Source organism: Heterodontus francisci, chromosome 18, assembly GCF_036365525.1.
Source record: "Heterodontus francisci isolate sHetFra1 chromosome 18, sHetFra1.hap1, whole genome shotgun sequence".
In the NCBI taxonomy this organism is placed as follows: domain Eukaryota; kingdom Metazoa; phylum Chordata; class Chondrichthyes; order Heterodontiformes; family Heterodontidae; genus Heterodontus; species Heterodontus francisci.
The window spans coordinates 437,382-452,557 of record NC_090388.1 but is presented as its reverse complement, the minus strand read 5'-3'; the positions used below and the strand labels follow the sequence as shown (position 1 = coordinate 452,557).

Here is a 15,176-nt window from a genome sequence, read left to right as displayed (position 1 = left end):
TTCTTCACATTGTAACATTTTTATTTCATGTTTTTCTTTCACTTAAATATAACTGTTTCCTTTATAGATGTGGATTTCTTGATTGCAAAGTTGATTTTCAGTTACATGGAGAAAATCTGTTACAGGTTAACAATGTTGGTAATCGCTCAGAATGAGACCTTGCACACCAGGGTGGGGTTGGGGCAGGAGTTGCCTGTTCTAGTTTAACATTCTTAACGAAGCAATGTCTTAAGGTTGTTGTGATCCAGTTAGGGACAGTTAACTTTGAAGAGAAGATTGAATGCCCAGTTATTACTGAGAGAATTACCCCTCAAGATTTTATGTTTTAAACAACTTTATTGTATGAATCAAACAAAGCAAAACACTACTAACTTAACACAACTTGAGATATTTATATTTTAAACTTTAAAATCTTACAGAACACTTCCGTTTGACTTTACTTCCACCCCAAGAGTCTCCTATACATTTACAGGATCTTGGTTGTTCACTTTTCTCTTGGGACCAATCCAAAGTGTGTCCCAGCTCTTGAGAATTCACTGCAATTTTCTTAATTTCTCAGCTGTGTCATGGTCCTGTTATTTTGTTTCTCTCCTCGGAAATGTTGCGGTGTGTCTTTTAAGACTCTCAAAGATCAGTGCATCTTTAAGGCAGAAAGTTCCGGAGGCTCAGTGAGCCAGAGTGCATTGTGGTTGCCAAGCAACAGCCAGAGAGAGAGAGAGAGGGGACAAGAGCTTCAATGTTGCAGTTTTGACTTTTAAAATTAGCTGAGCAGCGATCAGGACTCCGAGACCACTTAAGCTGAAGGGAAAAGAGCTGTGTTTTTCTCTCAAAGTTCTACAAGGTTTCAAGCTGAATTAATTCCATAAAAGATGAGAAAAAGCTTTTTCTTTCGCAACAAACTATTGATATCTGCTGTGTCCATCACTTTAAAAAAAAAAGTACTGGAACTGCTGAGCCCCTATCTTTGGAAGGACCTTTTGTTTTCATCAGATCTTGGATGACTGCAAGTGAACTTTGACTGTGTTGTATTGGAAGACCGTCAGGAACGTAATTTGCAAAGACTTATTTTTTCTATATTTTCGGTCAGCTAATTTTAAACAGTATATGTATGCAAATGTGGGAGAGATTTTTATATAAGTTATAAGGTCTTTAGATATTGGTTTATCTTGGTGTATAAGATTGTAGAATTTTTTAATAGTTAATTTTTTGATATCTAAAAGATACCTGGTTTGGTTCGCTTTATTCGGCGGTTACTAGTTTGTTCAATTTGGCTGTTTTTTCCCGATTTGGAAAGCTTAAAGAAACATGCTGCAACCTGTGGAGCGACGGGACTGAATTACTGTGTTGCTCCCACCGTGACCAGAATCATGTATTTTGAATGGGGGCTTTGTCCTGAGCGGTCGTAACAGATATTTTCCAAGGTATGAGATCACTTCCCAAATCTGGACCAGGTTTGAGCATGGGCCTCCCTTAAAACAGAAACACCCCTGGTTCCTGATGGCCTCTTTGCACCTGAGTCCAGCTGCTCCTAAAGCCAACAGCTTGTCCAAAAGCCAACTGACTGACTCAGTAAGCACCCAGATCGAAAAAACCAACAGACACACCCTGCATCATCTATCTCCATAGCTACCTGGTACAAGTGGGATGTCTCTGATACCAATTTCAACTAATTTTCAACTCCAAATCATCTTTGTTCTGGGAAATCATATAATTTAAACCCCTGATTACAGCAGCTACAGACATACCGTCTCCAAGAAGTTAAGAGGGGTTTCCATTGTGTAGGGTCTTCACATTTCCCATTATGACTTTACTAAATCAACATGGGCTCCCCTTTGATTTGTCACCACCCGAGGTATGTTTGCCAGCATCTTAAACCAGGTGTTTTCATTTGTCCTGCATTAAAAAAAAAATTCAATTTCCAAATTAAAAGTTAGCTGCGGAAAATTAATACAAAGCATGAATCAGATGATAAGGTGAACCACGCAAAGCGATTTAATCTTGGAGCAAAGATGATCAAGGTTAACATTCATAGTCATAGGGTTATACAGCACAGAAATAGGCCCTTCAGCCCATCGTGTCTGTGCCGGCCATCCAGTACCCAACTATTCTAATCCCATATTCCTGCACTTGGCCCGAAGCTGTGTTAAAGCTTGTTGATGCCTCGTATTGGCATTGTCTTTAGATTACATCACTACTAGAACTCTTGAAGTTTTAAAATTTTTCCTGTTGCAGGATGAAGATTCTGAGGCAATACTTGCTGCTGACTTTGAAATTGGTCATTTCTTGCATGAACGCATAATTCCACGGGCAGTGTTATACTTCACAGGAGAAGCTATTGAAGACGACGACGATGATGTAAGCTGTTTTCAAAATCTAAATAGAAGCAATGAAGTGGTTCTACATGCTGCTATTTTGATACAGTCTAACTCTTCCTTGATAACTGCATTCTTGGCAGCCCTGAAAAGTAACATATAGAAGGAGAAATGTGAAGCAGCACTAGTGTAGATCATTCGCTATGCTTAGAAATGTCACGTTCCACAGAACAGCAAATTCTAGGCAATAAAAGCTGTGTTCTAATCGGGAAAGTATCATGTTAACTATAACAGTACTCAATAGAAATTGCTGATGAGCCACTGGTGTGGCTACACTGACAGTTTTAAACCGATACGCTAATTTTAGTAGAAAGTGCCTTGCACACATTACATATAAAGTACTTCATGCGTATATTAAACACCTACCATTCAACAAAGAGGTCAACCACTTGACTGAGAAGAAAACGCTCACGCTGCTTTTTTTCTTAACATTTTAGTATCAAATGAGCCAAAAGATTAAAGTAAACTTGCATATGCGGTGCAAATCCGTATTGATCACATGGCCACTGATGGTGTCGGTCACGTTTTTTAAACTTCCTAATCAGACCTGCAATTAACCACATCTGGATTCCTAACTAGCCACATGTGGCCAATGGATAGAATATTGGAAAACAGGTATAGCACACTTTCATTTGACATTGAACAAAAGTGGATCTTGCGCTATTTAATTTCTTGGTAATTAAAAAGTACTGCTTCAGTTGATATACATATGCATGGAATATGAGTACATTACCAGCTTTTTGCACTCAGCATATGTGTCTGTGTATGTCTCTGTATATACCAGACAGAGTGGAGATGGTGGAAGGGCTTGTCATAATCTTCCAATCTTGCCTAGATACGGGGGCAAGTGCTAGAAGATTGGAAAGTGACAAATGTTACACCCTCGTTCTGTTAATTTCTTCCCTGATTAGCTCCACTTTGAGATGTTTGACTTGGAGCCAACATGGATTTGTGGAAGACAGATCGTGTTTGTCTAAGTAATTGAATTTTTTGACGAAGTAACACAAGGTTAATGAAGGGAATGAATCATAGAATCATTGCAGCACAGAAGTAGGCCATTTGTGTCCAAAGAATTATTACATAGTTTACAGCAACTATACATTCCTTCAAGGCACAAAAACCCCAAAAATAAAGGCAGTCAACCGTGGCTAACAAAGGAAGTTAAGGGTTGTATAAGATTAAAAGAAAAGGCTTATAAAGTTGCCAGGAATAATAGTAAACCTGAGGATTGGGAGGATTTTAGAATACAGCAAAGGAGCACTAAGAAACTGATAAAGGGAGAATAGAATATGACTGTAAACTAGCAAAAAATATAAAAATGGACTGTAAAAGCTTCTATAGGTATGTAAAAAGGAAACATTTGGCTAAGGCAAATGTGGGTCTAATACAGGCAGAGTCAGGAGAATTTATAATAGAGAATAGAGAAATGGCAGAGAAGCAAAATGATTACTTTGTGTCTGCCTTCACTGAGGAGGATACAAGAAATTTCCCAGAATTAGAGATCCAAGGGATTAGGGGGAATGACTAAAAAGGTTGTATTGGAGAAATTAATGGGGCTGAAGGTTGATAAGTCCCCAGGACCTGATATTCTACATCCCAGAGTGTTGAAAGAGGTAGCTATGGAGATGGTGGATGCATTGGTGATTATCTTCCAGAATCTATAGAAATTTGAAACGGTTCCTGCAGATTGGAGGGTAGCAAATGTCACCCCCCTATTTAAGGAGGGAGAGAGAAAATGGTGAACTACAGACCTGTTAGCCTTACATCAGTAGGAGGGAAAATGTTAGAATCTATTCTAAAGGATGTGCTAAATGGCTACTTGGATAATGATCTGATCGGGCATAGTCAACATGGATTTATGAATGGGAAATTATGTTTGACGAACCTGTTGGAGTTTTTTGAGGATGTTACAAACAGAATTGATAAAGGAGTCGGTGGGCGTAGTATACTTGGATTTTCAGAAGGCTTTTGATAAAGTCCCCCACAGGAGGTTGGTTAGCAAAATTAAAACAAATGGGATAGGAGGTAATATACTGGCATGGATTAAGGATTGGTTAACAGGCGGAAAAAATGGGTCATCCTCGAGTTGGCAGGCTGTGACTAGTGGGGTACTGCAAGGATCAGTACTTGGGCCCCAGCTGTTCACAATTATCAATGATTTGGATGGGGGAACAAAACGTAATAATTCCAAGTTTGCAGATGACACAAAACCAGGTGGGATCGTGTGTTGAGGAAGATGCAGAGCAGCTTTAAGGGGATTTGGACAGACTTAGTGAGTGGGCCAGAATGTGGCAGATGGAATATAATATGGAAAAATGTGAGGTTATCCGCTTTGGTAAGAGGAACAGATGTGCAGAGTATTTCTTAAATGCTAAGAGGTTAGAAAGTATAGATGCTCAAAGGGACCTGCGTGTCCTCGTCAATAAGTCACTGAAATCTAACATGCAGGTGCAGCAAGCAATTAAGAAGGCTAATGACATGTTAGCCTTTATCGCAAGAGGATTTGAGTACAGGAGTAGTGAAGTCTTGCTTCAATTGTATAGAACCTTGGTTAGACCGCACCTGGCATACAGTGTGCAGTTTTGGTCCCCTTACCTTAGGAAGGATATTATTGCCATAGAGGGAGTGCTATAATGGGTGGCGCAGTGGTTAGCACCGCAGCTTCACAGCTCCAGCGACCCGGGTTCAGTTCTGGGTACTGCCTGTGCGGAGTTTGCGAGTTCTGCCTGTGACCATGTGGGTTTCCGCCGGGTGCTCTGATTTCCTCCCACAGCCAAAGACTTGCAGGTTGATAGGTAAATTGGCCATTGTAAATTGCCCCTAGTGTAGGTAGGTGGTAGGAGAATGGTGAGGATGTGGTAGGGAATATGGGATTAATGTAGGATTAGTATAAATGGATGGTTGTTGGTCGGCACAGACTCGGTGGGCCGAAGGGCCTGTTTCAGTGCTGTATCAATAAATAAATAAATAACAAAGGTTCATCAGATTTGTTCCCGGGATGGCGGGACTGTCCTGTGAAGAGAGATTGGGGAAACTGTACCTGTATTTTCTAGAGTTTCGAAGAATAAGAGGTGATCTCATTGAAACCTACAAAATACTTAAAGGGATAGACAGAGTAGATGCAGGTAAGATGTTTCCCCTGGTTGGGGAGTCTAGAACGTTTTTTTTATTCATTCATGGGATGTGGGCATCGCTGGCCAGGCCAGCATTATTGCCCATCCCTAATTGCCCTTGAGAAGGTGATGGTGAGCTGCCCCCTTGAACCACTGCATGGGGTAGGTACACCCACAGTGCTGTTAGGAAGGGAGTTCCAGGATTTTGACCCAGCGACAGTGACGGAACGGCACTATAGTTCCAAGTCAGGATGGTGTGTGACTTGGAGGGGAACTTGCACGTGATGGTGTTCCCATGCATTTACTGACCTTGTCCTTCTAGTTGGTGGAGGTCGCGGGTTTGGAAGGTGCTGTCTAAGGAGCCTTGGTGCTTAGCTGCAGTGCATCTTGTAGATGGTACACACTGATGCCACTGTACGTCGGTGATGGAAGGAGTGAATGGTTGTAGATGGGGTGCCAATCAAGCGGGCTGCTTTGTCCTGGATGGTGTCGAGCTCCTTGAGTGTTGTTGGAGCTGCACCCATCCAGGCAAGTGGAGAGTATTCCATCACACTCCTGACTTGTGCCTTGTAGATGGTGGACAGGCTTTGGGGAATCAGGAGGTGAGTTACTTGCTGCAGGACTCCTAGCCTCTGACCTGCTCTTGTAGCCACGGTATTTATATGGCTACTCTAGTTCAGTTTCTGATCAATGGTAGCCCCTAGGATGTTGATAGTGGGGGATTCAGCGATAGTAATGCCATTGAATGTCAAGGGGAGATGTTTAGATTCTCTCTTGTTGGAGATGATCATTGCCTGCCACTTGTGTGGCGCGAATGTTACTTGCCACCTATCAGCTCAAGCCTGGATTTTGTCCAAGTCTTGCTGCATTTCTACACTGACTGCTTCAGCATCTGTGGAGTCACAAATGGTGCTGAACATTGTGCAATCACCAGTGAACATCCCCACTTCTGGCCTTATGATTGAAGGAAGGTCATTGATGAAGCAGCTGAAGATGGTTGGGCCTAGAACACTACCCTGAGGAACTCCTGCAGTGATGTCTTGGAGCTGAGATGATTGACCTCCAACAACCACAACCATCTACCTTTTGCACTAGGTATGACTCCAGCCAACGGAGGATTTTCCCCCTGATTCCCATTGACCTTAGTTTCTCTAGGGCTTCTTGATGCCATACTCGGTTAAATGCTGCCTTGATGTCACTCTCACCTCACCTCTTGAGTTCTGCTCTTTTGTCCATGCTTGAACCAAGGCTGTAATGAGGTCAGGAGCTGAGTGGCCCTGACGGATCCCAAACTGAGTGTCACTGAGCAGGTTGTTGCTAAGCGAGTGCTGCTTGATAGCACTGTTGATGACACCTTCCATCACTTTGCTGATGATTGAGAGTAGACTGATGGGGCGGTAATTGGCCAGGTTGGAGTTGTCCTGCATTTTGTATACAGGACATACCTGGGCAATTTTCCACGTTGCAGGGTAGATGCCAGTGTTGTAGCTGTACTGGAACAGCTTGGCTAGGGGCGCAAACCAGGGGTCACAATTTCAAAATAAGGGGGAAGCCACTTAGGACAGAGATGAGGAGAAATTTCTTTACTCAGAGGGTTGTGAATCTTTGGAATTCTGTACCCCAGAGGGCTGTGGAAGCTTAGCCATTGAGTATATTTAAAGCAGAGATTGACAGATTTCTAAAAACCAGTGACATAAAGTTATATGGGGATCGTGTAGGAAAAAGGCATTAAAGTGGATGATCTGCCATGATCGTATTGAATGGTGGAGCAGGTGCGATGGGCTGAATGGCATACTCTTGTTCCTATGCTGGCCCTGTACAAGAGCAACCTGCCTAGTCCCACTCCCTTGTCTTTCCCCTGCAACCCTGAAAATTCTTCTCTTCAGATAATTATCCAATTCCCTTTTGAAAGCCACGATTGAATCAGCCTCCATCACACTCTCAGGCAGTGCATTCCAGATCCAAGTCACTCGCTGTGTAAAGGTTTAGTTACAGTCATTTACGGCACAAAAGGTGGCCATTTGGCTTGTTGAGCCCATCCCAGCTCTCGGTGGAGCAATGCAGTTAGTCCCACTCCCCTACTTGATCCCCGTAGCCTGAAAGTCTGCTTCCTTCAAGTGGCCATCCAACTTCCTTTTCAAGTCGTTGATTTGGCTCTGCTTCTGCCACCCTTATGGGCAGCACCTTCCAGGTCATTACATAGAAACATAGAAAATAGGAGCAGGAGTAGGCCATTCGACCCTTCGAGCCTGCTTTTGCCATTCATTATGGTCATGGCTTATCATCCAGCTCAGTAACCTGTTCCTACTTTTCCCCCATACCCTTTGATCCCTTTAAACTCAAGAGCAACATCTAACTCCTTCTTGAAAACATATACAATGTTTTGGCCTCAACTGCTTTCTGTGGTAGCGAATTCCAAACGTTCACCACTCTGGGTGAAGAAAATTCTCCTCATCTCAGTCCTGAAAGGTTTACCCCATATCCTTAGACTATGACCTCTGGTTCTGGACTCCCCTGCCATCGGCAACATCCTTCCTGCATCTTCCCTGTCAAGTCCTGTTAGAATTTTATAGGTTTCTATGAGATCCCACCCCCCCCCGCCCCCCCCCCACTCTTCTGAACTCCAGCAAATAAAATCCTAATCGGCTCAATCTCTTTTCATACGTCAGTCCCGCCATCCTGGGAATCAGTCTGGTAACCTATGTTGCACTCCCTCGATAGCAAGAACATCCTTCCTCAGATAAGGAGACCAAAACAACACACACTATTCCGGGTGTGCCCTCACCAAGGCCCTGTATAATTGCAGCAAGACATCCCTGCTCCTGTACTCAAATTCTCTCACTATGAAGGCCAATGTACCATTTGCCTTTTTTACTGCCTGTTGCACCTGCATGCTTACCTTCAGCGACTGGTGTACGAGAACTCCCAGGTCTCGTTGCATATTCCCCTCTCTTTATAGCCGTTCAGATAATCTGCCTTCCTGGTTTTGCTACCAGAGTGGATAACCTCACATTTATCCACATTATACTGCATCTGCCATGCATTTTCCCACTCAAACTTGTCCAAATCACCCTGAAGCCTCTTTGCATCCTCCTCTCAACTCGCCCTCCCATCCAGTTTTGTGTCATCTTCAAATATGGAGATATTGCATTTAGTTCCCTCATCTAAATCATTAATATATATTGTGAATAGCTGGGGTCCTAGCACCGATCCCTGCAGTACCCCACTAGTCACTGCCTGCCATTCTGAAAAAGACCCATTTATCCCTACTGTTTTTGTTTCCTGTCTGCCAACCAATTTTCTGTCCATCGCAATACACTACCCCCAATCCCATGCGCTTTAATTTTACATGCTAATCTCTTATGTGGGACTTTGTCGAAAGCCTTCTGAAAGTCCAAATAAACCACATCCACTGGCTCACCCTCATCAATTCTACTAGTTACATCCTTGAAGAATTCTAGTAGATTTGTCAAGCATGATTTCCATTTGGTAAATCCATGCTGACTCCGTCTGATTCTACCACTGTTGTCTAAGGGCTTGGCTATAAAATCTTTGATAATGGACTCTAGAATTTTCCCCACTACTGACTGGCCTATAATTTCCTGTTTTCTCTCTACCTCCCTTTTTTTAAATAGTGGGGTTACATTAGCTACCCTCCAATCTGCAGGAACTGTTCGAGTCTATAGAATCTTGGAAGATGACCACCAATGCATCCACTATTTCTCGGGCCACTTCCTTAAGTACTCTGGGATGCAGACCATCAGGCCCTGGGGATTTATCTGCCTTCATTCCATCAATTTCCCCAACACCATTTCTCAACTAATACTAATTTCCTTTCGTTCTTCTCTCTCACTAAACCCTCTGTTCCCCAACATTTCTGTTGATATTTGTGTCCTCCTTTGTGAAGACGGAACCAAAGTATGCATTTAGTTGGTCAGCCATTTTTGTTCCCCATTATAAATTCCCCTGTTTCTGACTGTAAGGGACCTACATTTGTCTTCACTAATATTTTTCTCTTCACATACCTATAGAAACTTTTGCAGTCAGTTTTTATGTTCCTCGCAACCTAGCTTTCGTACTCTATTTTCCCCTCCTTAATCAATCCCTTGGGCGATAAAGGTCTGCAAAGTTATGAGAGGCATGAACAGAGTGGATAGTCAGAAGCTTTTTCCCAGGGTGGAAGAGTCAGTGACTAGGGGACATAGGTTTAAGCTGAGAGGGGCAAAGTTTAGAGGGGATGTGCGAGGCAAGTTCTTTACACAGAGGGTGGTGAGTGCCTGGAACCTGTTGCTGGGGGAGGTGGTGGAAGCAGGTACCATAGAGACGTTTAAGGGGCATCTTGACAAATACATGAATAGAGGGATATCGACCCCGGAAGTGCAGAAGGTTTTAGTTTAGGCAGGCATCATGATTGGCGCAGGCTTGGAGGGCCGAATGGCCTGTTCCTGTGCTGTACTGTTCTTTATTCTTTGTTCCTCCTTTGCTGAATTCTAAACTGCTCCCAATCCTCAGGTCTGTTGTTTTTTCTGGCGAATTTATATGCCTCTTCCTTGGATCTAATGCTATCTCTAATTTCCCTTGCAGCCATGGTTTGGCTACCTTTCCCGTTATACTTTTGCGCCAGACAGGAATAAACAATTGTTGCAGTTCATCCGTGCGCTCTTTGAATGTTTGCCATTCACTTTCCACCGTCATCCCTTTAAGTAAAGTTTCCCAATCCAGCATCGCCAACTCTCGCTTCATACCTTCGTAGTTTCCTTTACTAAGATTCAGGACCCTAGTTCTCCATCTTGATGAAGAATTCTATCATATTATGGTCGTTCATCCCCAAGGGGTCTCGCACAACTAGATTGTCAATTATTCCTCTCTCATTACACAATACTCAGTCTAGGATCGGCTGTTCTCTCGTTGGTTCCTCAACAAATTGGTCCAGAAAACCATCCCGTATTACACTCCATGAATTCCTTCTCTACGGTATTGTGACTAATTTGACTTGCCCAAACTATATGCAGATAAGTCACCCATAATTACAGATGTTCCTTTATCACATATGTCTCTAATTTCCTGTTTAATGCCATTTCCAACATCGCAACTACAGTTTGGGGGTCTATATACAACCCCCACTAACGTTTTTTTGCCCCTTAGTGTTTCTCAGCTCTACCCATACAGATTCCACATCGTCAGAGCTAATATCTTTCCTCACCTATTGTGTTAATTTCCTCTTTAACCAGCAATACAACTCCAGCGCCTTTTGCTTTTTGTCTGTCCTTCCTAAATACTGAATACCCCTGGATGTTCATTTCCCATCCCTGGTCACCCTGCAGCCATATCTCCATAATTCCGACTATATCATACCCATTTGCATCTATTTGCACAATTGATTCATCCACTTTATTGCAAAGGCTTTGCACATTAAGGCACAAAGCCTTAAGGCTTGTCTTTTTAACACTACTTGGCCCCTTCCCACTATTTTTCATTGTGGCCCTGTTTGTTTCTGGCCCTTGATTTCTCTGCCCATCACTGTTCTTCTTCCCTTACTGTCTTTTTTTTCTTGTCTTTGATTCCCCCCCCGCGACTCCTTGCAAACGTTACCATCCCCCTGCCATTTTAGTTTAAACCTTCCCCAACTACTCTAGCAAATGCTCCCCCTAGGACATCAGTCCCGGTCCTGCCCAGGTGTAACCCGTCCAGTTTGTACTGGTCCCACCTCGCCCAGAACCGTTCCAATGTCCCAGGAATCTAAAACCCTCCCCCTCGCACCATCTCTTCAGCCACGTATTCATCCGATATATCCTGCTATTTCTACTCTGACTAGCACGTGGCACTGGTAGTAATCCTGAGATCGCTACCTTTTGAGGTCCTACTTTTCATCTTGCTTCCTAAATCCTTATATTCTGCTTTTAGGACTGCATCCCTTTTTTTTACCTATGTCGTTTGTACCAATGTACCATGACCACTGTTCACCCTCCCCCTTCAGAATGTCCTGTAACCGCTCTGAAACATCCTTGACCCTAGCACCAGGGAGGCAACATACCATCCTGGAGCCTCTTTTGCGGCCACAGAAACACCTATCTATTCCCCTTACAATTGAATCCCCTATAACTATTGCATTCCCACACTTTTTACTTCTCCCCTGTGCAGCAGAGCCAACCGTGATGCAACGAATTGGGTTGTTGCTGCTTTCCCCTGAGAGGCCATTCCCCCTCCCCCCAACAGTATCCAAAGCAGTATATCTGTTTTTCAGGGGAATAGCCACAGGAGATTCCTGCACTGCGTGTCTAGTCCTCTTGCTCTGCCTGGTGGTCACCCATTCCCTTCCTGCTTGTGGGGTCTGAGCCTGCGATGTGACCACGTCTCTATACGTGCTATCTGCGATACTCTCCACCTCGTGGATGCTTCACAGTGTCCCCAGCTGCCGCTGCAGCTCCAAAATCCGGGTTTTCAGGAGCTGCAGCTGGGGACACACGCTGCATTTAAAAAAAAAAGAAGTGTTTCCTCATATTCCCCCTGCACCTCATGCCCAAAATCTTCAATCTGTGTCAACCACATTGCTTTGGGTCTGGAGTCGCATGGAGGCCAGAACAGGTAAGGAGGGCAGATTTCCTTCCCTAAAGGACATTAGTGAACCAGATGGGTTTTTACAACAATCGACAATGTTGTCATGGCCATCATTAGACCAGGTTTAAATTCCAGATTTATTAATTGAATTCAAATTCCACCTTCTGCTGTGGTGGGATTCGAACCCATGTCCCCAGAGCAATACCTGGGTCTCTGGGTTACTAGTCCAGTGACAATACCAGTACGCCACCGCCTCCCCTATTGTACTTAATGCCTCTATTTATGAAGCCCAAGATCCCAAATGCTTTGCTAACCACTCTCAATATGTCCTGCCACCTTCAAAGATTGATGCACGTAAACCTCCGGGTCTCTCTGTTCTTGAACACTCCCACATTGCCTCTCCCTATTCCTGTTGCCAAAATGCATCACCTCATACTTGTCAGTGTTAAATTCCATCTGCCACCCGTCTGCCCATTCTGCTAGCCTATCTGTGTTCTGTTGCAGGCGGTTCATATCCTCACTCTTTGCCACAACTCCAAGTTTGGTGTCACTGGCAAATTTTGCAATTGTAATCTATTCCAAGATCCAAGTTTTTTTATATATATATATATATCGCAAAAAAAAAAAGTGGACCCAGAACTGACCCTTGGGGTCTACCATCGACCAGTCTGAAAAACAATCATTTATTACGACTCACTGTTTTATGCCCTTAAATCAGGTTTTTTAAAATCCAATTGGACACTGAACCCCCCCACCATTCCATGAGCCTTTTATCCTGTATCTTATCAAACACCTTTTTAAAATCCATATAACATCCACTGCACTCCCTTTATCAACCATTTCTGCTACTTCATCTAAAAATTCAATTAGATTAGTCAAGTCTGATTTCCCTTTTACAAATCCGTGCTGGCTATCCTTGGTTAATTTTCGGCTCCCCCTGCATTATTGTTTCCAGAACCTTACCTGCCACTGATGTTAAACTAACTGCCTGTGGTTCCTAGGAATGTCCTTACACCCTTTCTTGAATAAGAGTATCACATTTGCCATTCAAATCCTCTGGCACCTCCCCCATATTCAGGGAAGATTGGAAGATTATGCCAAGCCCTTCGGCTATCCCGTCCCCACTTCCTTTAGCAACCTGGGATGCAGGTCGACCCTACCAGGTGACTTGCATTGCCAGTCTTTTTAGTACCTACCCCTAAAGCCTGGCTCGGGTATAAAATTAAAACCTGACCCGGGCCCGACCTGACCGCAGCCAGCCTGAGCCCTTTAATTTTTTTTCGCGCCCCACCCAATCATGGGTAAGCCTGATCCTATGACTTCCCGGAAGCAGTGTCCAGCCTATACAACACGTCATCGGGTTCAGGTCGGGTAGCCAGGCTTCACCTGCCCCCTCTCAATTTTTACCCTAATGATTGCTTCCACTGATTTTTTTTTTGCCAGATTCCACTTCCTTAGTGAGCACTGATACAAAGTACTCATTTAAGTATATTGGCCTTGACCTGTGCCTCTAAGCATATAATACCTTCTTTGTCCCTAATAATAGATCCCACTCCGCCTGTTACTACTCACATACTATTTACATGTCAGGAGAAGATTTTTGGGTTCCCTTTTATGTTGACTGCCATTCTATTCTCATTCTCTTTGCTAGTCTTATTTCCCTCCTCACCAGTCCCCTCAGAAGTGCTAATCTACATTGCTCTCATCTCCAAAAAAGTTCTGAGCAGGAGTATGCTATTCGGTCCATTGAGCCTGCTCTGCCATTCTATAAGATCGTGGCTGTTCTGTTTGTAGACACAACTCTGCTTTCCTGCCTACCCTCGATACCCTTTGACTCCCTTGTTTGTCAAGAATCTGTCTACCTCTGCCTTAAAAACATTCAATGACCCTGCCTCCACCACTGTCTGGGGAAGGGAGTGCCGCAGACTCATGACCCTCAGAGAAAACGTTTCCCCTCATCTCTGTCTTAAATGGGAGACCCCATATTTTTAAGGCTGCATTTGGCAATACAACCACCAGGTGGCGCAGTACTAGCACTTGCAACCTCTTACACTGAAACGTCACTCTGAAGTTGCCAGGATTAAAGATGGCACTGCTCAATTTATCACCGCAAAACCAAATTCAACCCAAAATCCCCTCAATGGCTGCCATTGCTGCCTCCATCCCACCCCCAACAGTCTTCCACTCCCTCCTGCCATTGCGCTTATCTCTATTGGTCCCTCTCGCACCCATCTTCTCGCTGCTGCCTTCTCTTTGGCACTCGCTCCAGCCTTGCCGTTCCAGACCTCACCACTGCCCTCTTTCCGCGCCCTCTCCCACAGCCGCTAGCACCAGGCCGTGCCACTTCCTTCCTCTTGGCCACTTGTGGCTGGGATCGAGTGTGGTGAAGCAGAGATGGTGGAGGGAGCGGGGTTCTGTTCGGGTGAATGGAGACGCTATTGAGGGGTGCCGTGTGGGAGGCATGGATACACGATGACGTTGGCATTACGTGAAGACATTTTCACGTGCATGTGCCCATTAGTCCTGTCGAGATCTAGGCTGTGCATGCGCAGCATCTCACTCAGCGCAGGAGACCCTTTGTGCATGTGTGCAGCTTGGAGCGAACTGACGTCACAGCCACTGAGTTGTCAGGAGACACTTTGTATTTTACATTATACAATGAATACAGTTCCAACCTGTCCAATCTTTCCTCATAAGATAACCCTCTCATTCCCAGGAATCAGTTGAGTGAACCTTCTCTGAACTGTTTGCAATGCGATTATATCCTTCCTTAAGTAAGGAGACCAAAACTGTACACAATATTCTAGATGTGGTCTCACCAATGCCCTATCTAAATGTAGCAAAACATCTCTACTTTTTTTAATTCCATTTCCCCTTTCAAATGACAACATTTCATTTGCCTTCGTAATTGCTTGTATATTTGCATGCTGTGTATTTCATGGACTAGGACACCCAGATTCCTTTGCATCTCAGCTCTGCAATCTCTCTCCATTTAAATATGTTGCTTTTCTATTTTTCTGGCCAAAGTGGACAAGTTCACACTTTCCCACATTATACTCCATCTGCCAAATTTTTGTCCACTCACTTAACCTATCTATATCCTGTTGCAGACTCCTTATGTCCTCTTCACAAC

General features: G+C 44.0%; 1 protein-coding gene across 4 annotated transcripts in view; it reads left to right on the top strand.

Annotated features, from left to right (window-relative positions):
* nap1l1 (nucleosome assembly protein 1-like 1) overlaps nt 1-15,176 on the top strand; it is a 173,195-nt gene that overhangs the window by 103,926 nt on the left and 54,093 nt on the right. For all 4 annotated transcript variants that reach the window (XM_068050081.1, XM_068050078.1, XM_068050080.1 and 1 more), the window contains exon 12: nt 2,233-2,355. In XM_068050081.1, the coding sequence (XP_067906182.1) occupies nt 2,233-2,355 (123 nt within the window). The remainder of the gene's footprint in view (nt 1-2,232; nt 2,356-15,176) is intronic.